At 48.1% G+C, this 27,488-nt stretch overlaps 1 protein-coding gene across 3 annotated transcripts in view; it reads right to left on the reverse strand.

Moving 5' to 3' along the window:
- Positions 1–473: 473 nt before the first annotated feature.
- DRD4 (dopamine receptor D4) overlaps positions 474–27,488 on the reverse strand; it is a 35,620-nt gene continuing 8,605 nt past the window's right edge. Inside the window, exons 2-4 of one of the 3 annotated variants that reach the window (XM_039533647.1) lie at positions 10,955–11,067; positions 7,708–8,261; positions 474–787 (exon numbers count right to left, since the gene is read on the reverse strand). In XM_039533647.1, coding sequence (XP_039389581.1) covers positions 585–787; positions 7,708–8,261; positions 10,955–11,067 — 870 coding nt within the window. In that variant the 3' untranslated portion in view covers positions 474–584. The remainder of the gene's footprint in view (positions 788–7,707; positions 8,262–10,954; positions 11,068–27,488) is intronic. The other 2 variants (XM_039533649.1, XM_039533648.1) reach the window with 2 other exon arrangements.

Raw genomic sequence — 27,488 nt, forward strand, 5'->3', positions numbered from 1 at the left:
ATTTAAACTTGCACCTCCTTCCCTTTACAGTAGGTCACCTGCTCAACTTGCTCAATGCTACAGTGAGCGCCCTGGGGCCAGTGCACTTTAATGTCTATCCACCAGGATGCTGAGGTAACCCTCAAAGCAAAGGGGGTGTAGGAAAAAATTGGACCCCTCTCAATTGTCTTCCCCCAAGGGTCTGGAGAGGCACCGTGTGACAGTCTCACGTCTTCCTCTGCAGTATTGAGCATTGGCTGGTGGAAGAGCCAGAACAAGAGACCATAGGCCACTCTGGCTGTTACACAGTCTCTCTCCTTTGGCACTTTCCAGATCTTTGCACTGCAAACTGACCAGAGGCCCAATTTTTATTCCTCCATATTAACAAGTGCATCAGGCCAGGGGTACTAAACTCCATGGACAATTCCTCCCAGGATTGGGGCAGGCTGTTGTGCTTTCAACGTGCATGGAAAAAAGTGTAAAACACAGGAATGTAGCAAGAAATCAAACTTTAATGAGCTATACAAAAAAAACCCACTGGGTCATCGTTACTCCCTGCTGTGCCTTGTGCTTTAGTTCCTCCCCGACTCCAGCAGGCGCCAACCTCAGCAGAAGACGTGCAAAGCTTTGCGGAAGAATTTCCTGAACTCTGTGTTGAAGATGGTGTAGATGATGGGATTAAGGGCACTGTTGACGTAGCCCAGCCAGGTGACAATGCTGATGACCTGACTGGGGATGGTGCAGGATTTGCACAGGGCTCTTGTTATGTGTACTACAAAGAAGGGTGTCCAGCAGAAGAGGAAAGCGCCTGTGAAAGAGAACAGACAGCAAAGTCAGACACTGCACACAAGTACCATGGGGTGGTATAGGTAGCTCATGGGTTGATAGCTGAGGCTGTGTAACCCAGTGGAGGGGTCACAGGCTAAATGAGGAGACCTGGGCCAAGTCACTTTATTTCTCTGTGAAATACCCTCCCGCTATTTGTGTCTTGAGAGGAACTGTCTCTTACAACGTGTCTGTACCATAAGGTCTAGGCATTATTGTCAAATACATATTACAGACTGTGCCCTCTGCGTATAGTATTGATACAGACAACACAGCAGGTGAGCCAACATCCAAAGAGCATGAGATCCTGAGATTGTGTTGTGCTCTTAGAGAATTGCCATGCACCTGTCTGGCTTAGTATGGTTTTGGGGCTAAGGCATTACAGAGAGACATCTCTCGGACACAAATGGAGGAAGTGGAAACCAGGACAAGCATTAAGCAACCTCTCTAGCCATCTCTTCCTGCATCATTACAGGCACAGATCAAGTGTGGTGCCAGCATCAACTTGCACATCAAAAGAAGGGATACCCATCGATCACCTAGAGCAGGGGTTTTCAACCTTTTCCACTGCAGGACGGTTAAGACCCACTGACTTTTTCATGACCCCCAAGTTGAGAACCCACAGCCTAGAGAAAAATAACTATCAGGGTATTGGGTTCAACCTTGTGGTTACAGGTTGAGTGTAACGGCTGCCTTTCGTTCAGCAGGCTCCAGCCCCAAACCACAGGCAGATGCAAGGCTGTCCAGAAATCTGTTACCCTGGGCAGAGTGGTTTGCTGGGTATTGTTCAGGGGCAGCATACGCGAAAGAACAGACTGGAGAAGTAGGGTGTGTTCCAGACTTCTGCCAGGGTCACACAGTGTGACCCTGACAGAAGTTGGGAAAAGGGGCTTCTGCTCTGGTGCTGACTAAAGAGGCTTTGGACTGCAAGCAAAGAAGCGCTCTCGTGTTCGTGTTTGTAATAAACCCAAGAGCATCAAAGGACTCCCTGCCTCTATTGTCAGTTTCTCCTTACAGAAACAACTCAACTCTTTGACTAGATGTGTGGGTTGAATGAGGGCAGGTGAGAAGGTGGAACAAGAGTGGAAACTGGAGGGCAGGTACTGCTCTTGGCTACACACCTGTGATTGCACTGGAGAGCTGTGCAGCAGTATCTAAGCACAGCATTTTACCTCTGGTGGGGGTGGGATGTTTTGGTGGTAGCCAAGTTGCTGCTGAATATATTACAGAGGCCTGTGTCAATATGCAGTATATTTCTCTAGCTGTAACAGGAGGAAAGCGATCACATTCTGAGGCTCACCCTCTGACCTACAGCAGCAGCAATGGTGGCTGCTGCACAAGGAATTATTGGCCCCGAGGTTACAACACTGTTTGGTGAAATCATCCCAGGAAGTGCTAGCAAATGCAACAAGCCTGCTCCTTACTTCATCTCATGCCCTACTCCGCTGTGCTTTCCCAGCGTCTACTGCCAGAGAAATGTGGCCCTCTGCATGAGCAGGCTGGCACGCCACTCGCCAGGACAGTGAAAATCAAATGTAGCCCTATTCAGCTCCCACCGAGGGGGTGTCTGATTCTGCACTCCTGCACGAGCAGGAATTTAGGGCTTCACTAGCCTCTAGGGCAGTCCCTCCCTCCAGGGAGAAGGGCCCATGTATCCACCTGCTCCGGGATGGACTGGACTTGCCCCCATCACAGCAGACTGGATTTTAAGTGATGAGCTGTGCTCCAGGGCCCATCAGGCAGGGAAGCAGCTGTCCCTCAGAGCCTCTTGGGGGAGAGGATTTCACCCCCTTCGATCAAAGGGCCGGCTCTGGCTGCCTTGCTGTTTCCAGGCCCTTTTGCTGCAAAGAGGGAGGCACTCGTGGTGGGCTGAACTTTACCCCATTTATAGTGACTGATGAGCAGGACAGACCAGGCCCCAAGCAGATGGGCTGAGGGAGGAAGCCTGGGCTTACTGCTCAGGCACTGGCCTGGTCCACAGCAGGGTGGCCCTCAAGTCACAGCTCTGCTGTAACGGACCTGTGTGACCCTGGGCTCGTCACTGAATCGCAATCTGTGCCTTAGCTGGCAAAGGCGCTTCCATCCCTTGGAGGGGGGGTAGTTTAAATTCATAACTGTGTGGCAGATGCTCAGATCCTACAGAAGCATTTAGGTCGGCTGCCCCTAGCAAAGGTCATGTGAAGTGCCAGCTTCCAAGTTTCCTCCACTAAAACTCCTCATCTGACCTGCTGCCCCACTGGCTTGGTCTGGATTGCAGCCAGCCGGGCGCTACCCCTTCAGCTCAGGTTCTGCATAGTTGAGACACAAAACCTACCCTGAGTCATGCTTAGCTAATCAAAGGCCCTATAACGCGCCTCTGATTACAGTTAACTGGAGGCTTAAGCTGGTTTCCTTATCACTGTAAAGCATCTCAGGATCTGAGACGCGCAATCTGGCAGCTGGAAGAGCATAAGCGTTACAACAGGCTGGAGCGTGGGTTGGGCCTGGCAGTTCTGAGGGGCCTGGCTTTGTTCCCTAGCTTTGCTGCCTGGAAGGCCTAAAAAAAAAAAATCAACATTCTCTCCTAGTCTCTTGAACCAGTGAAAGATTTTTGCTATTAACAACAGTGACTTCTTGAGCATGCAGGACTGAACGGTGGACGGGGACGGGGTGCAACCCCACTGTCTTTGTGGCCCTTTGACACACCTGTGATGAGGGTCTCAGTGCTGCTGCACGTAGTTGTACGTGATACTCTCATGGAGTTACTCGTGCATGGATCAATTACAAAACCAGCTGGACTCCTGGCCTTCATGGAAAGCTACTGCAAGAACAAACTGACCCCACCCTCTAGACCAGGGATGGGCAAACTACGGCCTGTGGGCCACATCTGGTCCTCAGCTCCAGCCAGGGAGCAGGGTCAGAGGCTTGTCTCGCGCCGCACGGCTCCCAGAAAACAGACAGCATGACCCCCGTCTGGCTCCTACGTAGTTCATGGAGATGTGGCCAGGCAGCTCTGCACTCTGTCCAGTCTGCAGGCACCGCCCCCACAGCTCCCATGGGCCACAGTTTCCAGCCAGTGAGAGCTGCAGGGGTGGTGCTTGCGGACAGGGCAGCACACAGAGCCGCCTGGCCGTACGTTGGAGCCGGATGGGGGACATGCTTTCAGCAGCTGCTTGCAGTAAGCGCCGCCCGAAGCCTGCACCCTGAGTCCACCCCTGTACCCCAATACCCTGCCACAGCCCTGATGCCCCCTCTGAACCCCTCAATCCCAGCCCAGAGCCCCCTCTTGTACCCCAAGTCCCTGATCCCCAGCCCCCCCCAAGCCCACACCCCCTCATGCCCCAACAGCTTGCCCCATCGTTGATCCCCCTCCCACCCTCTGACTCCAATGGTCCCAGCCTGGAGCCCCCTCCTGCACCCCAAACTCCTCATCCCCAGCCCCATTCCAGAGCCCTTACCACCACCACCCCGGTACCCCAACCCAGAGCCCCCTCCCGCACCCTGAACTCCTCATTTCTGGCCCAACCCCAGAGCCTGCACCTCCTCCTGTGTCTCTACCCCCAATTTCATGAGCATTGATGGCCTGCCATACCACTTCCATCCCCCAACGTGGCCCTCAGGCCAAAAAGTTTGCCCACCTCTGCTCTAGACCCATAGGACCTACGGACACACACCCCAGTCTGCATCCTGGCATTGTGCCCAGACAGGAGGCCGAGCAATAACATCATGTCTAAACTAGCAAGCTTACAGTGGCACGGCTGTACTGATTCAGACGCACTGCTGTACAATTGCTTGTGTAGCCGCTCTATGGTGACAGGAGAGAGCTCTCCCGTTGACATAATTACTACCAACTCCACGAGTGGCGGTGGCTGTGCACACTACCACTTATGCCCTGAAACTTGTCTCGGGGGGGAGGAGAGTTCACAAATGGCGACAAGTTTTGCTGACTTAAGTGGTAGTGTAGACATGGTCTAAGTGGTGGAATAAGTTGTCCTGCTACCTCATCAAATCCCTGCCTTTATGTACAGTCCACTTCAATAGGAGATGGCTCTTGAACCAAACGTATCTTCTGCAGCATGTGGTGAATAGTCATGATGCTGATGCCTGAGTGTTTAGTCCTCACGTAACAGAAAAGCCTCCAAGGAGACAAATAAGAGCAGAAAAGGCCCTTGAGTCATTAAAATCTGTGAATCCCAAAAAGCTAAAGCCCAACAGGACCATCTCTTGCCTAGCTTTTAGCCAGCAAGCCAACTCTGATGTAAAGACGGCACCACATCCCTGCTCCTTAATAGTAAAAAGCTGTGTCAATTTCCAGTTTGAATTATTCTGGCTTCCAGCCAGGGGCTCTCACTATGCCAGACAATCACTGCGCTGTGGAATGAACTCACACAAGAAAAGGGTAAAAGCCAAGCACTATCACCTGCAGGTGAACACTTTTCACAAAGCAATCCCTCTGTATCGGACTGTCAGCCCTCATCCTCAAAGGAAACCTGCACAACAATTTCACTAGACAAGCCTGAGAGCTTAAATTCATTCCTCTCCTAGAGCAGGTCTCCACATAAGCACTACAGCAGTGCATAGGCGCTGATGCAGCATTTTAAGTGAAGATGCTCCTGGCGGCACAGTTAATCTACGCCCCCAAGAGACGGTAGCTATGTTGATGGGAGAAGCTCTATATCAGGGATTAGACTGGTATAGGTACGTTACTCGGGGGATGTGGATTTTTCACACCCAAGCGACATGGTTATATCAATAAATATCGGTAGTGTAGCCCTGGCCTTCATGGATTGAACAGAGACACTGGATTTCTGGCTTATTACAACAATCTGTAACCCACTAACCCTCTCTTTTTGTCCTCTCACTGCAGAGGTGTTAATGGACCACTCTACCCTGAATGGTCCCTCACAGTATGTGCCAACTACTTATGCTAAACAATTTGTCCCACCTTGTGCTTTGCTGTGATGCTGGGAGTTCCCCTTAGACCTGAAGAAGAGCTCTGGGTAAGCTCAACAACTTGTCTCTCTCACCAACAGAAACTGGTCCAATAAAAGATAGCTGAAGGCACAGATAGACACTATCAGATTAAAGAGCTGTAAAGGTTTTAGGATAAGCATCATCATTAGCCATAAGGAGAGAGGCCAGCATGGATTTCCATGTGGGAGTAGTGAGTATATTCAGACAGGGGAGATGAGAGAGGATTAGCCCTGGTCAGAGCAGCTTTGCTTCCCTCACCTATTGCATTGCAGGTCACAGCAGTTGAGCCAGGATGGCTAGAGAATCATTTCTAGTTCTAGGTGCTCGATTAGTCATGATGATCAATCAAACCTCCGAAACTGCAGGGCTAAATCATAGCTCTGCCCTTCACCCCGCACAGGGGGCAGCACAAGACGCTGACTTTGCCTCTTTCACCCTCACTTTGGTGGGGGTGGGAGGAGGAGTGCCCTGCACCTGGCAAAGCATGGGGGGCGGGCAGGGGGAATGGAGACCTTGGCTCCACCTATGCCTCACCCACCACTGCCTACTCCCCACCTACCTGTCCAGGGGAGGATGTAGCAGCTTGGTAGCGACTACCTCTGTCCTGCAGTGCAGGTAGCTGCAGTGGGAAAACAAGGGGGCACCTTACACCCCTGGACCATCTGCCCAAGCCACGCTAGGACCTGGCCCTCAGTTGCACTTCGAAGTACAGATTCTTAGCAAAACTAATTATCCAAACCTTTAGGCCTTTTCCTGAGGCTTTCAGTTCTGTTCACTTCCAGACAGGCTAGACATACCTCACAGCCCATCCTACCAAGGCCAACGAGTCATCGTGCATTAGGGACTAAACCTTATCAAAACTCAGGCTTTGGCTACACTTGCATTTCAAAGCGCTGCCGCGGCAGCGCTGCTAAAGTGTCAAGCGTAGCCAGCCAGCGAGGAAACTCCCTCTCTGTCCATACTCCCACCTCCCACCTCCCTGTGGGGGATCGACAGTGCGCTCAGCGCTGCTGCTTGCTGGGGCTGGCGCTGCGGCTGCTGGCGCGCGCTGCAGCTTGCAGAGCGCAGAGCTGCACCCACCTGCAGCGCTGCTGCAACCCAGCAAGCTAGTAGTTGCTTCTGCCCATTGAAGCACGTGTGTTTGTTTAAATGCAAGCTCACTTTCTGGAGCACAGTGCTGCAGCCAGGCTTGGGAATTGCAGGGACCCTGTCCTGTCCATAGCCAGCTGCCTGGGATGGACAATCACCTACCATGTGCTGATCATCATGGGATTCTTGCATTAAACAAAAGGATTCAAATACTTCCATCTTTGCTGCTTAGGCAAGCATTTCTGTTCACCGCCCAATCCCCATCAGCAAACAGATCTCAGCCTAGCCCGTTGGACATGAGATCAGAGAACTGGTGACATGTTTCTTCCTCCCAGTACAGCAGCCAGTATTCTCACCGTGCTGGGAGTGCTGCATTAAGGGCATATGGGGACCCTGTCTTCCTTGCCAGTCTTGCACCCAAGGAGAACACTGCAGAGCTGGAAGGGAAGAGTCTGGCGCGCTCCCCATTGGTGTGAATCACACTGAAGAATTAAGCATGATGGTGCATCTGAAGCAGACATGAGACTGAAACACCAGGTGAGATCTTAGGCCAGATGTTCCTGAGACAATCAAGTGCTAATCCTGGCTAAGGGGTGGGTGGGAAGAAGGCTAGTGGTGCCCTGTTAAAATACAAGAGCCCACCTGGGGCCAGATTTTCAACTGCACTCAGGACCAGATTTACAGATGCTTAAAAAAAAAAGCTGACAATTGGGGGCAGATATTCAAGACAACACCTGAATCAGAGACCAATTTTTAAACACAGACAGCCCCCAATGTACCAAGCCTTTCTGAAAATCCCAGTCCCAGTGTAACCCCCTCTACACTGTTCTAGCAGCCATGTAATGAGGACCATCCACTCACCGACCACAACCGGCAGTACCTTCATAGCCTTCCTCTCACGGCCATTGATCTTGGCCTGTTTCTGTTTGTGTCCCGGGTGGGAGTACTTGAGGTGAGGGTAGGAGACAGTCTGGATGCCACTGTTCATCACGTACCCCCTGGGGAAAGAGCACTCGGAGCGGTCATACAGACTGCACTCCTGCAGCTTGATCTCCGCCTGCTTCCTCTCCAGGAGGGGAGGTGGGCAGCCCAGCTTCCGGCCGCCCGCATACACGCTGCTCTTCAGCTTGGCTTTCCTGGCCTCCTCCCACCGCTTGAGTCCCTGGAACATGGCACAGTAGAGGACCAGCATGACTGGACAGGGGATGAAGAAGGAGCAGATGGAGGAGTAAACAATGTAGTTGTTGTCCTCCAGCTGACACAAGGTGGGGTCCCTGTCTGGGACGTTGTTGAGGCCGAAGATGACCGGGGATGCCACGGCGAAAGCAAAGATCCAAGTGGTGGAGATGAGGATCAGCTGCCGCAAGTCGATCTGCTGCCGGTTGTAGTTCAGCGGGATGGAAACGGCGATGAACCTGTGACATAGAGAAAACAGGGTCAAGGCTGGTAGCATGGAGCTGCCCTGAGCTGGGAGAGTGGTGCCAGCAGAGTGTGTCCTCTTCTCCCACCGATCACTGAGTGAGTTGCCTGAGCAATGACTCTGACAGTAAATGGAGCAGTCAATGTTCTCCCACACCCAACCCTGCACCAGACCAGGCTGAGATCCTGCTGTTAGCTGGGACCCCTTCTTCCCCTGCACGTTTAGGAGAGCGCCATCAGACCCCATCTACCATGAGGCCATTCCCAGCAGTATTGCTACGTTGATGTACCCAAATCCTCATCACTCACATGGCACTGGCACGAAGTGGAACAGCAGCCCTGATCCAGCTGCACCAGCGTTAGGCCCCCATGGTCCCTGTGCAGTGTGGCACAATAGGGGTTTGTGCTGATGTCTCTACATCCATGGTGTTACACTGGGTGAGATTCTATGACTTGTGCAGGAGCTCAGGCTGGTTGCTCACCCAATGGTCCCTTCTGGCCTTAACATCTGTTACTCCCGCCATTTTGGGGGGCCATGTTTGGTGGTCAAAGGATGGGAGGAAAGGTGAAGTCCAGCCATTTGTTTGGGTGACATTCACTGCTTTGTTCTAGGGTAAATAAATTAATTAATGGAGATATGCTATCTCCTAGAACTGAAAGGTCATCAAGTCCAGCCCCCTGCCTTCACTAGCAGGGCCAAGTACTGATTTTGCCCCAGATCCCTAAGTGGCCCCCTCAAGGATTGAACTCACAACCCTGGATTTAGCAGGCCAATGCTCAAACCACTGAGCTATCCCTCCCCTCCGGTTCTTCCCTGACCCCACTTCAACACCCGCCTCCTGCACCGCCCCTATTCTCCAACTAGGGATGCTCAGTTCCTTCCCAGGCTGTCACTCCCTCTAGCAGACTGGCTGCTGAAGCCCTATGTGGTGGCACTGCCTCTCCCCTCATCATTCCCAAGAATATGGTGCATCATACCCACAAGTGCTACTCGGTGCATGAGCTCCTGATCTCACTGCCACCTCCCACCCCCCCTGCATGGTATTTATTTCCCACCCTGCATGGCAGAAGAGAACAGCATGGCTCCCTGACAACAGGAAAGGGGCACTTTCTCAGCTGCCTTCCCCTCACCCTAATTATTACTAAGAGTTTCCACAATTGCCGCTTCTCCCTAGAGAGAGAGGGCCCATCATTTCCAGGGTTTGGGTTCCACAGCAGCAGTAATGTACACGCCGCCCACACATCTCTGCTTGCACAGAATGCCTTGCCTGTGTGCCCACACCCACCCTGGATTTTTTTTCACACCCTCACCAAGACTCCTCATAAAGCAGCCTAGCGTGGGGATAGGATTTTACTGTAGGTCACCAAGCATGTGCCAGATGGCGGCGGCCAGGTTATTAATGTGGATCAGTCAGTTCTGAGCCAGCAAAGCTTCTCCTTTCCTCACCTCGGGTTCCAGACAGCTGTTGTCACTTCAATTCATGAGACAGATGATTTATGTGCAATAACCCATGGTGTTTAAGACACTGACCATGGATTAATAGCCACCGCTTGCAATAGCAATGTACCCTCGGACAGAGTTATTAATCCTCCGTAAATAGGTTCTCAACTCTTATTTTGCTGACACGCCATAGCCAGCCTATTGAAATGTAAATGAAATGAGCGCCGGGGGCTGTAATTAAATCTTGTAGGGAGCTATTCTTGTTACACGCGTGCTCCCAGGAGGAGGTCAGGCTGGTGTTTGGAGCACTGGGACCATAGAGCAAAGAGAGAGCTGAGCTCTGCAAAGGGCACTCTATGACCAACTGATCACTTCCCAGCTGTTTCTTACTCATTCCTTCACTGGCCCAGCTAACGTACTTCTGTTCAGGAATCGACTGTCACCTCCAAATCCCCAGGAAGGACAACCTTCCTGAACAATAAACAGCCTTTTGTGATGCAGCAATATCCTGCCACTGCCACCCAAATCATCCCGACCTGCTACGCTGGGTTCCACTCTGCTTATTTCAAAGTGATAAGCAGAAAACCAACACGGAGCCTTGCCACCAAGGAACAGGCGATATCTGCACATGGTGTTGGGCGTAGCAGCTTTCCCAGCCTCAAAAACAAAGACAGCATCCAACAGCTGTTTGGTGGCCTGTGTGAAGCGTGTTTGGTCTGAATCCAGCTTCTAATGGACTGGTGTCTACACCACACCCATTAACCATCCAAGCAGAGAGGCCAGGACTGAATGGGCCCTGAGACTTAACGCTCTGCTTACCCCAGCTTGGTCCTCTGAGCTGGGAATTAGGGCAGGACTCTGGAATCCAAGTGGCTGAAGGCTTATTCTAGACATAGTTCACGCTCTCAAGTCAAACCCAACAAGGGCCAGCTCTCATCAGCCCAGGTTCTGCCTTTGGCATCACTATTAACTGCTCCCAGACTGCTTGGACTCCAAGCCTTGGAGAGATGAGGTAGCGAATCTCCACCAAAACTGGGGTTGGAGATGGATTGAATGTATTTCCTCCAAGAGGGACTTCCCTAGGGGGAACAGGGCTAGGGATTCCCTTCATGGCAATGAGGAAAGTCCCAGCCCGTCTGACCTCAGCACCGCTTCAATGCAGAAGGCAGGTGAGGAAACATCCCTTCAATGTAAAGCCCAGACAACAGACAAGCTCGGATGGGCTAAGTAGCTGGGGGATGTGCTTACCGATCCACGCTGATAGCACAGAGGTTGAAGATCGAGGCCGTGCACAGCATCACATCCATGGTCATCAGTGCGTCACACAGACCCGTGCTCAAGGCCCATACTCCTCCCTGGAACTGAGGGCAAAGAGAGAGGGGCAGTCAGTCCCTGACGCCGCACAGGGCTTTGCAGGTCATTATGGGTAGACAGACTCACACTCCTCGATAAATACAGCTGTGCGGATATTGCAACTCAGGCAGCAGCTTGAGCTAGCCACCCCAGCTCAGATTCAGGGGGCCAGATTGGCTCAGGCCTGTGCGATTAGTAGGGATCTGTGAACCCTGGAACTATAAGTGTCACTTCAACATGTTTTAATAAGGGATCCTAGACACATTCACAAGGTCTGGGATTGTCCTAGGGGGAAAGAAAAAAAGGTTTAAAATCAGGTAATCCCTTCTCTGTCCTAGCTACAATCCCCCACTGAGATGACGTCCACGCAGGTGGCTTATTCACATGTTGTAAATCACAGCTTTGTTATCCCTTAATTTTTAGCCCGGCTGGAGGTTCACGCAAGGGTAAGGTTAATGTTTCCACCCAAAACACCACCCAGCAGAAGAACTGGGATACAATACAACCACTGCTGACAGGAGTTGGGGGAAACCCACCTGAAACTCATTTTTCATCAGGGTCCATAACCACGACCCCTGAGCCCTCAGAACAAAGAGGTAACTGATTTAATCTGAGATGGGTTCCCTAGTTAATTCACAGATCCTGAACCCCAAAAAAGTGATTCCTCTTTCACTTGGTCTAAGTATGAATGCCCCATTTGTACATAACTACGCAGATAAACTGCTATTCATTACTACGCAATTATTTTACCCTGCCACACTAGATAACGAGCAGACCCTCTGGGAGTATGCTAAAGCAGCTCTAGTTTTGGAGAAATGAACGACATAATATCTCTTGGTGTGATCACAGCCACCAGCCCCAGAGCAGGGCAGAGGAAAAGTGCCAGCAGCAATTTTCATTCCAGAACTTGGCCACATTTGTCTAGCACAGATTGGCTGGAGTAAAAACTTTGCAGAGTATATACCCCACAATGGACCTTCCCCCAGCAGTTGAATTGATCAGGTTGAGAAAAGCATTTATGGAAAATGGGTCCATTCTGAACCCTGCAGAAAGGGGAAAAAAAAACATTTTGAATTTCTTTATGAACTCATTTTCTGAGTTTTCAAACAGCTTTAAGCAGCCAGCTGACAATCACCTACACGGATGGGTGGGCTTGATGGAAAGGAGACATTCAAGGAACTTCGGCCCAGCCTTGAGCCGATGTTTGCATGGAGATGAGCAGTGTAGAAGGGACTTGTCTCTGTAATTGGCTGATCACGGGGGAGTTTCAGGGTTACAGTGGATAACACATTACTAGGAATAATACTCTTGCTAGGAACTAATTTGCAATGCAAATTCTCTAGTCTCAGAGTTGGTCTATGCAACTTACATGGGTATAATTATGTTATACCCATAACTATGTTATAGCAACCTAACTCCCAACATAGACAGCGCTAGGTCAATGGGAGGGCTTCTCCCATCACATAGGTCAATGGGAGGGCTTCTCCCATCACATAGCTACACTACCGCCTCTCGGGGAGGTGGAGTACCTGTGCAGGTAGGAGAATCCCTCCCATCAACATAGGTAGCATCTTCACTGAAGTGCCACGCAGCTGTTTAAGTGTAGACAAGCCCTCAGTTTTTGAAAAAAGTTAACAGTCAGCTAACAGAACCAATGTCCCATCACGCACAAAACACTAAGAAGGTTAGCAAACAACATGTGTAATTTCAAATAGTATGAATCATAATATGGTTTTAAATTGAGAGCTTCCATCCTTTACGAGGCTCCTTTGACCTTTCTGCAATATAAGTATTGAGTGAAAAGAACAGGAGTACTTGTGGCACCTTAGAGACTAACACATTTATTTGAGCATAAACTTTTGTGGGCTAAAACCCACTTCATCGGATGCATGCAGTGGAAAATACAGTAGGAAGATACATACACACAGAGAACATGAAAAAATGCATGTTGCCATACCAACTGTAAGGAGAGTAATCAATTAAGGTGGGCTATTATCAGCAGGAGAAAAAAACACGTTTGTAGTGATAATCAGGATGGCCCATTTCTAACAGTTGACAAGAAGGTCTGAGTAATAGGGGGGAAATTTTGCACAGGGAAATAGTTTTACTTTATGTAATGACCCATCCACTCCCAGTCTTTATTCAAGCCTAATTTAATGGTGTCCAGTTTGCAAATTAATTCCAATTCTGCAGTTTCTCGTTAGAGTCTGTTTTTGAAGCTTTTTGTTGGAGTACTGTGACTTTGAGGTTTGTAATTGAGTGACCAAGGAGGCTGAAGTGTTCTCTGACTGGTTTTTGAATGTTATAATTCTTGTCATCTGATTTGTGTCCATTTATTCCTTTGCATGGAGAGAGAGTTTTCTTTCTGTTTAAACAATAGTTTTAAATCTAATCACAGCATCAGGGTCACTTAGCGATTCAGTAATGTATTTATGTATTTCTTACCTTATCGCATGCTGTATATTTTTTTCTGAAGCCATGGCATGCTAGCATCACTCCCTAGAATAAACCAGATGTTTGAAGCGCAGAGGTTGTGCTCTCTGACTCTGCTAGGGTAGAGCTGCCAATGCCCCAGCAAGGGTTTGCTCAGTGGTTTGAGCACTGGCCTGCTAAACCCAGAGTTGTGAGTTCAATCCTTGAGGGGGCCACTTAGGGATCTGGGGCAAAAAAAATAGTTGAGGATTGGTCCTGCTTTGAGCAGGGGGTTGGACTAGATGACCTCCGGAGGTCCCTTCCAACTCTGATATTCTATCATTTCTCCAATAAGCAGTCCTTATCTTCACACCCATTGCATCTATTCCTCTCTCTCTTAAGGGACCAGGTTATTTTGACCAGTGATCTCTCACTTAGGGTACGTCTACACTACGGGATTATTCCGAATTTGCATAAACCGGTTTTGTAAAACAGAATTTATAAAATCGTGGGCGAGCCACCATACTAAACATTAAATCGGTGGTGGTGTCCATGGGTCCGTCGTGGCGCGCGTTTCTTGTCTGTGCTGTGCACTGTGGCTATTCCCCTATATCCCCCCCCTCCCCCGCCTCCCCCCCCTGACTTCCCTTCCGAGATCCCAGTGCCCTGATGGCAAAAAAAAAATTATCGGGTGGGTCTGGGGTCAATGTGTTCTGGGTAAATCTCTGCCTGGGAAAGCGCAGCATTTTTTTTTTTTTTTGCCTTTTTTTTCTGGCAGATGCCAGCATGGCATCATGGATGGCAATCATGGCCGCTTGTGTTCTTGTTTTGCTCACCGTATGTGTACTAGATGATTCATAGAGCGCAGCAGCAGCGGCGCATGCTTGCTTTGCATGAGCTGCATGATGATTTGCATGACAGCAGAGATCCAACATCCACATATCCAAACCCCATAATAATTCCATGGATCATGGAATGATGTCTACCAGTCCAGTTGTTTTTGTACTGTGGCCAGCTGCCCCCCTGGCCGATCAGCCCAGGCACTAGCCATTTTGCACTAGCCATCCTTTGTACCATCCATACCATTAGCTTAGCCATGCTGCTGGCCAGGCCCCCCCCAATCAGCCCAGAAAGCAAAAAAAAGTCCATCCTGACCAATCTCCTCATTTCTAAAATCAAAAATATAAAATAAATATACTAGAAGTGTACTGTATCATAGAAACCTAGAGAACCAGAGAGACAGGAACCAGAGTGTCAGAGCATGAATGTGTGCAGAATGCTGTATGCAATCTGCAGCTGGTAGTGACCTGTAACAACCCACCTCCTGATTTCCCCCTTCTTCCCCATCCCTTCTTTCAGCATAGCATTGTGTGTAGCATTGTCATGAAATTATGTGAAGTGACAAAATAATAAAAGATGAGAGAGAGAAATGAGTGAAAGCAGCCTGAAGCTGCTATGATAGTCCAGAAGGACAAGCAGTAGTGCAGTGAGGAGCACCAGCAAGCCAGCTAGTCACTGCAGGGCCAGGCATCCTTTTTTTCTTTGAGGTGGGGGGGGGGCTGATGGAGCCAGCCCCTGGGTGGGGCTGATGGATGGTTACCAGATGCCATCCATCCATCCACAAAAATCACCATCCATCATGAGCCAGATGAGATGAGGATGGATGAGATGGATGTACAGCCAGCTGAGGCTGCTGATGATGATGATGATGCTGATGATGATGATGCATCAATGATACTGGGGAAGATGAGCGGTGAGCGGAGAGGCACTGCATTGTCTGCATAGTGCTGCACTATCAGATATGTCTGCAGATGTAGAGATTCATAGTTGTTTTACCGAAGGTTTGGAGTAGGTTTTGGGGGGGGGTGGGTGGGTGGGTGGGGGGGGGGACTGACCCCCTGACCTGCTGAGTGACCTGTGAAACCACTTGGTGTTTGGAGCAATGCAATATTTTTCGGAAGCTGGCACTGTGAGCTTAGGGATGCCTGATCTCCAGAATCCATCCATTTGATTTGTCCATTTTCCTCCATTTGATTTCTTTCTTCCTTTGTCTGCTGAGTGGCGTCTGCGCTGAGTCTTTTAAATCTGTTGTCTGATTTTTTCTTTCTCTTCTTTTTCGGAGGATAGAACGGATTGCCTTGCCCTGGATAGATCATTTGCATCCTCCTGCCTCTCATCTCACATGCTTTTCTTTTCTTTTTTTCTTTATTTATTTTGATTTCTGATCGTGCTGCACCTGTGCTGATTAAAAATATTTTCAAAATTTCTTGTTCCTGCATCCAGTTGGGCTTTTCTGTTTCTGCGACCACTCCACCACATCGCGGAGCGGCTCAGTCCACACGTCACTGGATCACTGTGGGATAAATCAAATCAGCCAATTCATAACCGATCCACCGATACACTGCCACGTTAGGGAGCCTACAGACTCGTTAGGGAGCTTTAATGAAAGGATAAAGGTAGGTTAGGTTTGGTGTAAAAAAACTTTTGGCAGCTAAATTCCTTGGTGTAATTTGGTTTAAACCGTTACTTTAAGCCAGGCTAAAAAAGGCTAAACCAACGCCTTAGTTCTGCCTGGAGATGTGAGGCCTGATTCTGATCTCAGGCACTAAGCCTGAGTGCAGACTCACTGAAGTCTGGAAGCCCATATTGGCTGTGTGGCTAACATCAGCACAGAAGCTGAATATTTGGTGACCAATTATCTCTCCATGACACCTAATTACCCACTCAGTAACATCTGAGTGTCCTAGTTGCACTTCCCATTGCAGGTGAGCCAATGGCATTTTGAGACCCGAGTGCGGCCGGAGAAGTGGACGATGTGAGCTGAAAACAGCACAGAGTTACACAGATCTCACGGCACACTGTTAATTATGACATTTGCTAGGGCACGGCCACTTGTCCGCTAATTATACTGCGGAAACATCCCATTGCCGAGCTGAGGAGTAACAGTCACTCTCTTATACAACCCTGGTGCAGTGGCTGCCTGAATATCCTATTCAGCTACTGCATTAGCAGGAAGATATTGATGAAACTGGAGGGAGTCGAGAAAACAGCAACAAAAATGATCGTGGGAGCTGAAGAGCTAGAGATAGTGTCTGGGGGAAGATAAAGAGCTAAATATTTTTAAGGAAAGAGCTAAACACCACTGAGACATGCTAAGAATCTGTATGCTCCTGGGAGATGAAGAGGGGTTATTTAGTAGGATACGCAAGGGTAGAACTAGGAGCAATGGAATAGTGCTCAGAAAGGAAGGAATTTAGACTGGATATCAGGAACAGCTTCCTGGCACCGAGATATTTTAGCATGTGGAACAGTTTCCCCGGGCTAGTGGCAGAGACTCCATTGCTTGGGACAGGTGAACAAAATATGCAGCATCAGGAATTATGGCACAGCAACATCCTGGGGAGAGTGCAGGTATCTCACGGGAGGGAGGGAGGCTAGAGAGTGACTTGGATCAGGTTAGGAGCTCTCTCTGTAAGACCAGGCCTCATCCCTTATGTCGTTGGGGGGTGGGGTTGTTGTTAAAGAAAACCATTTCACTGAAACCTGAGACTCCCAGCTTCCTCGGGAATGTCACAGGAACAATCTGGCAGAGACAGGTTGGGTGAGCCACTAGGCCTCTTTCAGCTCTAGCTTCAATGTTCTGGTCTCCCATGTTTACGAAGGATGAATTCAGACTGGAACGGGTACAGAGAAGGGCTACTGGGATGATCCGAGGAATGGAAACCCTGTCATATGAAAGGAGACTCAAAGAGCTTGGCTTGTTTAGCCTAACCAAAAGAAGGCTGAGGGGAGATATGATGGCTCTTGATAAATATATCAGAGGGATAAATATCAGGGAGGGAGAGGAATTATTTAAGCTTAGTACCAATGTGTACACAAGAACAAATGGATATAAACTGGACACTAGGAAGTTTAGACTTGAAATTAGATAAGGTTTCTAACCATCAGAGGAGTGAAGTTCTGGAACAGCCTCCCAAGGGGAGTAGTGGGGGCAAAAGACGTATCTGGCTTCAAGACTAAGCTTGAAAAGTTTATGGAGGGGATGGTATGATGGGATAGCCTAATTTTGGCAACTGATTGATCTTTGATTATTAGCAGGTAAATATGCCCAATGGTCTGTGATGGGATGTTAGATGTGGTGGGATCTGAGTTACTACAGAGAATTCTTTCCTGGGTGCTGGCTGGTGGGTCTTGCCCACATGCTCAGGGTTTAACTGATCGCCATATTTGGGGTCGGGAAGGAATTTTCCTCCAGGGCAGATTGGCAGAGGCCCTGGAGGTTTTTCGCCTTCCTCTGCAGCATGGAGCACAGGGCACTTGCTGGAGGATTCTCTGCACCTTGAGGTCTTTAAACCACGATTTGAGGACTTCAATAACTCAGACATAGGTTAGGGGTTTGTTACAGAAGTGGGTGGGTGAGATTCTGTGGCCTGCATTGTGCAGGAGGTCAGACTAGATGACCATAATGATCCCTTCTGACCTTAAGTCTATGAAACTATGATTGTGATTGAGCCCTGCAGGGCTGTGCAAGGAAGTCAGGGGGCATAAGGTTCTTCCTGCTGTGTGATTGTGCAGGGCTTCCCCAGATCAGGGGCCCGGGGGCGGGCAGGCAGAGCAGCTGCTTCATGTCTGACACTCCTTTCAGGTGAGGATGTGGGCAGGGCCGGAGGTGGAGAAGACTGGATGCAAGGTGGCAAGCAGGCTCAAAGGGAACTGAGTCTTGGAATCGCTTTGGCTTGCTGGGGTGGCAGAGCTCCATGGTTTCCCTTGCTCAGGGCTGAAAGTACACACTCAGTCTTGCCCGTTGTTTGCTATAGAGGGGGATTTTTGCACCAGGGAATCCTTCCCGGCACAGTAATAGGGGGCTGTCTCGGAGCCAGACTGGCATGTATGCCAACTGCTGTACATACTCCATATATCTGAACAAGATTCTGCTCCTTCCCAACCCCTCTTCCCCTCTCTTTGTCCATCCTTCAGTGAAATCTCAAGGCTGATTCTGCAACATTGCAGGTCATTTACAAGCTGTGTGTCCCAGACCATGGACAGGGGTCAAAAGGAGAAACTGGGCTGTTTTTTGGTAAAGCACAAACATCTTCAGTCATGGAGGGGATAGGCAATGGACCATCCAAGTAAATACTTTTTGTAAAAATGTCCTTTTAGATAGATAGATACTAGTGTCTAATGGACTAATGGATCAATGCACCTTGCCCCCCAACCTCCACTGCACGCGACAGAAGCTCGAGGGGAATTACAATTATATAATGCAAATCTTGCTCCAGAGTGAGCACCCCAAGTCAGATTTTGCCACTTTTACTGATGCTTAGTTGTCCCTTTCGCTGGGGTCAAAGTGTGGTTTAACCACAAGCCCTATACAACTGGCAGCACAGTTGTGCTGCCCCAGAAGCAAACCAGCAACCAAATTATGATTTGTGACAGTAATGCTCTGGTTCCCCATTCTCCAGACAGATGCCCCTGATCTCGGTGAGGGCCACTATAAATACAAACAACGGGAACTAAACTTTGAATCCCTTCATCTCTGAGTTGAGCTTTGATGTGTGAAAGTCTAAACCCTATGCTCATGCACCATCCTTTTCAACAGAAGCAACGACATTAATACCATATCCCTTTGAGTCCCCCAGCATAGGAAGGGACGAAGTTTAAAAGAGAGGCAGGGAAATCCCCAGTTGGAAGCTGCTCGCTGTCACTGGGCAAGTCTCATTCAGGCAACCCAGTAAGCCTCAGACCAAACAAATACTACATTGCCATTTCTCAGGTCTTCCTGCAAAGTTAAAGAGATGCCAATGCCCCACGGAAAACCATCAACAAACATCTGCTGAAAAACTTCCATTTTATTAACTCAGTTTAAGGAATTGTTTTATCCAAAATGCCTCCATCCCAAATTCTGATAACTTTCCTTCCCTTGCTCTAGTTAGAAGGATGGTCCATGAAGCTAGGTCTAAGATTTTGCACACGTAAGAACACTGCTCTCTTTAGAAGTGATAGGTTTCAAAGTTTAATTCCCATCAGAGCTTTGATTTTATTAACATTATAGGTGTCCCCTGAGTTCTTTGCAAACTCGAGGTTCTACTGTATTCAGAATCCTTCCCAAACACATACTTGACAAGGGAAGGGAGCTGCACAAGGATTAATAGCAACCAGTTGTGATGTCAGTGCAAGGTTGTGATTTCTGCTGAGGAGTAGGACCAGACGGACTCCAGGGAAATGGTTATTTTTGTGCAAACAGCTTGACCAGACCTTGGAGCCAGATGAAGGTTCAGATCAGACTTAACGTTTTGAACCTCTCTCTAGAACTGGCCAAATACAAACACCAAACACCTTGAGCATGGGAAGGCGTTTTGATTCAGTCCTCAAATCAAACCCTCAAGTCTTGCCACATTCACATCCTGGGGGGTAGGTCTGACTATTAGAGAGATAGGAAGTTTGGATCTGAGGGCCAAGATTTTCAAAAGTCCCTGTGAGTTTTGGGCACCTCATTTTTGGGATGCCCAGCTTTAAAAGGACCTGATTCTCAAAGGGCAGGAGCTCAGCACTTTCTGAAAATCAGGCCCCTTTAAGGCACCTCAAGTTGGGGACCCAAAATCACTCGTCACTTCTGAAAGGTCTCAGCCTAGGGTTTTAGTTCCTCTCTAGGCTCCAACAGAGAAGGAGAAAGAAAATATACAGGAGAATCACTTCTAAATAGAAAAAGTCTGTTTTCCATGTGGTATTAGCAGCATTTAAGGATGACTTGTTGCCATGCGGCATGACCCTCCGGCTGCATTAGCTAAGGCACCTCCAACTGCCTCTTGGATACTTGACTGACTTGGAATTAATAGAGACAGAACTGGCTTCACTGGGTCATGTGATGAATTACTACCTAATTACAGTAGGTTGCAGGAGATTAGCCTGTCAAGGTACACAGTGTAAAGCTTTAAAGATCTTATATGGCTTAGGCTTCCTTTAAATAGTGCTCAAAGGCAACTTAGTTTCCACCCACTTTTATTTTCTGCTTTTTAACAGGGAAAAGTGTTTTGTTTTTTCCATGGGAAATATTGGCAGCATTTCTGCCAAAGCTAGATATCTTTCTAGTGAACATTCTCTTCACACAGTGCAGATAATGGAACTCAATGTAGAAGTGCGTTCCCTCAGCCACCCCCCCACACCCCAAATCCCATTCAGTAGGTTTTACAAAATTCTCTAGGTGTGGTTTGCACAGCTCTTGCAAGAATTGCATCAATAACCTGCTTGCTGAAGGCTCATGAGAGGCCAGGCTAATTAATTAGTCCCTATTCAAAGAGCTTTAGTTGTCTTAACATCACTTCTTAGAAGATGGGCAGCCATAGGTCTGTGTTTGGCAGAGGTGACGCACACTGCCTTTAGCAGGACAGACAGTCTGGTGTACTGGAAGGCACATAAAGCTAGATGCTTCAAGGCATAAGTCAATCTCTAGTTGACTGGGGTTAGAAAGCAGCTTTCTTTATAGGCAGGGTCTTCCATAATTATCCAATATGGGGTTTCTCACACCTTTTTTCAGGGAGGTTTTGAGGCCTGTGCTATAAAGGAGATCAGACTAGATGATCACAGTAGTCCCCTCTGGCCTTAAGACTCAATTTATGAATATATCAAAACTTCCTCTGAAACATCTGGTGCTGACCACAGTCAAAAACAAGACAGTGGACTAGATGGACCACAGGTCTGATCCAATCTGGCAACTCCTATCAGAACACCAGCTGCCAAACCCCTGTTGTATCATGTGCAGCCACCCTAAGATCCTACGACAAATCATGAGACAGGGAAACAACTCAGATTACCTTGTTCTCTTGGTTCCGAGACTCCTCTCTGAAGAGAGCTGGATTGATCTCGGTGAATGTGCCTTCTCATGAACAAACATAAACCCTAATGTCAGGAGCAATCCCACACTGGCTATCCAATGAGAAGCAACAACGCTAATGAAATCTTTGGGGGGGTAGGGGGGGGAATGAAGGTACTTGTGTCAGCCCCAGGGCTAGATGCTTTACTCTGCCTTGCTAGGCTGGAGGCCCAGGCTGGACTCCTGGTGGCTTGCTTGCTGGGCTAACAGAAGAAGTAAAGAAGGAGGAGGAGGAAATAAAGGGCTAGATCCACAGAGGGATTAAGTGCCCAACTGCCACTTTAGGTGTCTAAGTCCAAAATTTAGATCCTCAGAACCCCCACTCAGCTGCTGCCTAGCCCTAGAGGTGCCTACATTTCTGCCAGCAGGTGTTCACAAAGCTGCCCAGATCCTGACGCCACCCAACACAGCTCAGCATCGAAGTCCCGGTGGGATCCTCCCAGTATGCATTCCCTCATCTAACTCGTCCACATGGCCTGATCTGGCAGGAGCCTGAGGTGGTGCTGCTGTCCCCCTTATCCCAATGGTTCTATCCCTCAACCAAGGCAAAGGAGACACAGATGTAAGTCCCCACTCTGCGTGACTGGGAGCGGGGACTTGAACTCCCATTTCTCGGGTGAGTGCTGTAACATCCAGGCTATAGGATATTCTGGGGTGGGTCTTTCCTCAATCTCTCCTGTTGAAGCTGTTCCACTTTATATAGACACAGTTACATAGTCATTGAAGCAGGAACTGGAATCTGGGTGTCCTAGGTGAGTGCCCCAACCATTGGGCTATAAAGTCACTCACTCTCTCTCTGGCCCATCACTGTTTGCAAGAAAGGGCTGACCTGGCTTAGTCATGGCTGCAAATCCAACGTGGAGGGATATGACCCCCTCTGCCTGCACTTAGGCACCTAACTCTCTTGGAGAGGAGGGGCATAGGCCACATGCCTCTCCATGGCATTTCCTCCTGGCTAGCTTAGGTGGCTCCCCACTCAGCATGCTAGTTTTTGTGACTCCCATTCTTAGGCACATAATGCGTAGGCAGCCTAGGTGCTTAGCTCAGGGCTACGGATTTGCCATGTGGCAGGGCACCTAAACATCAGGCGTGGCAATGCGGAGTCTAAGTTCCCTTCATGGAGCTAACCCAACATGTCCTGCACCACATAACAGTGGCCCCTTTGGATGAATAAGGAGCAGCACTGATGGATTCTGAAAGGAGCTGCCTATAGTCCTCTTTGACTAGCAATATGGTGAGTGCAGTAAGTCACGCTGAGAGAGAGAGAGAGAGAGAGGCAGAGACTGACATCCTCACCACCTAAAGGACCATTGCAAAAGTTACACCAGTAAAATGATTTATACACGATCCTTGTGAAGGTGTAATTTACAGGATCTGAGATTCTAAGAATTTCCAGTTTACATGCCAGATGCACAGGGGGCAGCCACTGCTGGAGCTCTCTCGTTGACTCACCCAAACAAACTGTTCACTCTAGAAGACAGATATTTTGCACTACACATCAGAAAACATCCTCTTTACTCAGGAAAGTGTCAACCAGAACCAGCCTGTTACAGGACTGAAGGAAGAGCGAGTTGGCTGGAAGAAACAAGGACCACCAGCAATTGCTCAAGGTCCTTTCTCGTGTCTAATCTTTGCAGCCAAGTTTTTTTTTTTTGTGGGTTTTTTTTTAAGTGACTAGTAATTTTGGCTGTCCAGCTTGAGACACCTTGAAGGGGTTGACTTTCAGAAGGCGAGTGCTCAGCACTTTCTGAATAATCAGGCCCCTTTAAGTAGTCTCAGGTTAGGGACTCAAATGAAGCACCCCAAATATAGTCACTTTTAAAACCTAGGCTTTGGCCTATAATAACTAGTCTTCACCACCACCTCAGAACCATTCTGGCTCCAGATTATAAATATCCTTATAATTCTAGGGATGTGTCATAAACTGATAGTTAAGGGTTAATGTCTTTTTTCCTGTAAGGGGTTAAGAAGCTCAGTAAACCTGGCTGACACCTGACCAGAGGACCAATAAGGGGACAAGATACTTTCAAATCTTGGTGGAAGGAAGTCTTTTGTTTGTGCTCTTTGTTTTGGGAGTTGTTCGCTCTTGGGACTAAGAGGGACCAGACGTCAATCCGGGCTCTCCAAATCTTTCTGAATCAGTCTATCATGTTTCAAACTTGTAAGTAATAACCAGGCAAGGCGTGTTAGTCTTATTTTTGTTTTCTCAACTTGTAAATGTTCCTTTTTGCTGAGAGGATTTTACCTCTGTTTGCTGTAACTTTGAACCTAAGGCTAGAGGGGGTTCCTCTGGGCTATATGAATCTGATTACCCTGTAAAGTATTTTCCATCCTGATTTTACAGAGATAGCATTTAATTAAAGAAAGAAAGGTAAACATTTTCTTTTTAAGAACCTGATTGATCTTTTCCTTGTGTTAAGATCCAAGGGGTTGGATCAGTGTTCACCAGGAATTGGTGGGGAAAGGGAGGGGGGATGGTTAAATTCTCCTTGTGTTAAGATCCAAGGGGTTGGATCAGTGTTCACCAGGAATTGGTGGGGAAAGGGAGGGGGGATGGTTAAATTCTCCTTGTGTTAAGATCCAAGGGGTTGGATCAGTGTTCACCAGGAATTGGTGGGGAAAGGGAGGGGGGATGGTTAAATTCTCCTTGTGTTAAGATCCAAGGGTTGGATCAGTGTTCACCAGGAACTTGGTGAAAAAGCCTCTCAAAGCTGCCAAAGGAGGGGAAGGTTTTGGGGGGACAGAAAGTGATCCAGACACTCAAATTTCTGGATGGTGGCAGTGTTACCAGATCTAAGCTAGTAATTAAGCTTAAAAGTGTCCATGCAGGTCCCCATGTCTGTACCCTAAAGTTCAGAGTGGGGGAGGAACCTTGACAGGATGAATGAATTTGTTTGCCCTATTAAGACTGCATTATTCCGATAGAATCTTTAAGTGTTATCAATGAAAGAATACAGGTCTCCAAAAAGCCATGGGAAATACTGGAGGGAAATGTTCTCATTTTTCATCCAGGACTTTAGGAGAAAAGTTCTCTAATAGGTGAACAAATGCACATGAGACACATACCAAGCAAGATGCTCTTTTATACCATACAGAAACCCACAGTATCTAACCCCAGTCTAAAGAAATGGGACAAAGTACTTCTCAACCATTTATTACCTAAGTATCACCCCAGAGACCCAGAAATGCCTTGGCTCCAAAACTGATGACCTGTAGTCAGAGCATTTTAAGTTTAGCAGATCCGCTGAAAATCTTCTCCTTTCCTCCTTAATCAATTACAAAGAGCTAAGAGACAAAGTAGTTTACATAACCAAGCCACACAAATCTGCTTGCCAGTACAACTTCCTGGTTCAGATCCGTCTCAAAGCGTGGTCGCTCAACGTGGATTAAGAAAAATGATCACAGGGTGTGTGATACGTTACACTGGTACAGCATGCATCCAGACCTGCTCCTGCCCTAGGCACTGGGTAAACCTCCCATTCATTTCAGCTGAAGGTTGGGCAGACCCGAGATGTCACATCCCCCTGACACTCAGAGGAAATGCAGAAGCCCCTCCACTTGCGCTTTGGGGAGTCAGGTGGTTAGAGATCAAAGCTGGGCAGGGTGCAGATGGAGCAGGGGTACAAGAGATTTTTTGCAGCTTCAGACAGACTTTATTGGTTAAGACACTCTGAACCTATCAATATTATGGGGAGCCCCCCCCCCATCCTGCCCCCCAAAGCTTTGCAGCTCTGGGTTCTTAACTGCTGGGTCGCCAGCCCTCCAGAGGTGACTGACACCTACGTCTTACCCCCACCACCATCAATGGGCAGCATGGCTCCCTCTGAAGCATCTTTGGGATCCCTAGGAACACGCCACACTCTCCCCATGGCCTTACTTCCAGCCAGCTGCTTGGGGGTTGTCACACCAGCAAGAGGATGACACTGTGTGGTTCTTTCCCCAGGACCTCACCCCCAGCCTTTACCGAGGTGCAGCTCCTGGTGAAGCCATGGGAGATGGATCTAGGTGAGGACTGCAAGTTTTGGGTCCTAGGCACATATGCAAGGAAAGTCATTTGAAAGGCAAAGCAACCCCTTCCATGTATAAAACAGTTCCTCATACTTGCTTTTAAACATCTCTTCCTTTGCCTACACCAGGAGCTAAGAGGGGTTTAAAAATGTATTCACTGAAGTGTGTTCATGACCATATTTTAACACTCAACTCCCAGAGCAGGTAAGCCCCAGGTGTGTGTACACATGTTCAAGATGTATGCATGTACAATACACATGTGTAACATACAGTTTCCATGTATTAGATAGTGATATACATATGATCAACTGCATTCGTCCTGCACACCTCTGACACTTCTCCAGCACTCTGCCTGCTAATCCACCTCTGCCTGACAGAATTAACCTGACATAGAAATGAATCCCTTCCAACCCTAAGACTACTGGTCTGAGGTGTCTGATGGACAGGCAATAATCTAAGATCCGCTATCTCATGAGCCATTAGGGTGAGAAAAGGATGCTTTGTCCCACTGGGGAGCTGACATTTCCCACTCCTGTCCATCAGGATAAGGCTTCTAGCCCTGGTCAGTTGCAAGATATCAAACCTTGTGTCACAACATTAGGATTTATAGAAAACTTACTCTAGAAACGTCTCCGCTCAATTAGTTACAGAGTGTTGTTCTCTCTTGCAAAGCTCTCAAGAGTTGACTCATGGTGCTAAGGCAGGTAAATCCGACAGGAAAAGTAGAGTATGTGGGGTGGGGATTCAAACAGCTTAAAAACAACAACCACCACCACCACCACCCTCCAATGTCTAAAATAATTCTTTTCTGAAACAATGTGAGACAGATACAAGAGATGGAATGAAGGTTTTATTGGCAGAGCTTTACAACAACCTGTGGAACTCTTACAAGGAGAAGGATAGTTGCGTGGTTAAGGGACTGGATTGAGCCTATGGGATCAGGGTCCAATTGGCCATTCTGTGAATGGGAGCTGCAGGGGCTAGTGCCTGCAGGTGAGGGCAGCATGCGGAGACCCTTCTCTCCCAGGAGCTACTGCCGGACATCCTGGCCGCTTCCGGGAGTATTGTTTTATAATAGAATGAAAAGAAGTTTATTAAACAAAAAGCCATAGGTTTAAGTGATACAAAGTATAAGATAGAAACTACTCAAGACAGTTAAGTCCAAAGCAGACTGAGAAGAGCTATAAAGGGATCTCACAAAACTGGGTGACTGGGCAACAAAATGGCATACGAAATTCAATGTTGATAAATGCAAAGTAATGCACATTGGAAAACATAATCCCAACTACGCAAATAAAGTGATGGGGCCTAAATTAGCTGTTACCACTCAAGAATGAGATCTTGGAGTCATTGTGAATAGTTCTCTGAAAACATCCAATCAATGTGCAGCGGCAGTCAAAAAAGTGAACAGAATGTTGGGAATCATTAAGAAAGGGATAGAGAATAAGACAGAAAATATCTCATTGCCTCTATATAAATCCATGGTACGCCCACATCTTAAACACTGCGTGCAGATGTGGTCGCCCCATTTCAAAAAAGATATATTGGAATGGGAAAAGGTTCAGAAAAGGGCGACAAAAATGATTAGGGGTATGGAACAGCTTCCGTATGAGGAGAGATTAAGAATGAGACTTTTCATCTTGGAAAAGAGATGACTAAGCAGGGGATATGACAGAGGTCTATAAAATCATGACTGGTGTGGAGAAAGTAAATAAGGAAGTGTTATTTACGCCTTCTCATAATACAAGAACTAGGGGTCACCAAATTAAATTAATAGGCAGCATGTTTAAAACAAACAAAAGGAAGTATTTCTTCACACACATGGTCAACCTGTGAAACTTCTTGCCAGAGGATGTTGTGAAGGCCAAGACTGTAACAGAGTTCAAAAAGGAACTAGATAAGTTCACGGAGGATAGATCCATCAATGGCTATTAGCCAGGATGGGCAGGGATGATGTACCTAGCCAGAAGCTGGAAATGGGCTACTGGGAATGGATCACTTGATGATTACCTGTTCTGTTCATTCCCTCTGGGGCACCTGGCATTGGCTACTGTCGGAAGACAGGATATTGAGCTAGATGGACCTTTGGTCTGACCCAGTATGGTTGTTCTTATGTTCTTAAGGAATAAAGATAGAAAG

Source organism: Mauremys reevesii, linkage group 4 (assembly GCF_016161935.1).
Source record: "Mauremys reevesii isolate NIE-2019 linkage group 4, ASM1616193v1, whole genome shotgun sequence".
NCBI lineage: Eukaryota > Metazoa > Chordata > Testudines > Geoemydidae > Mauremys > Mauremys reevesii.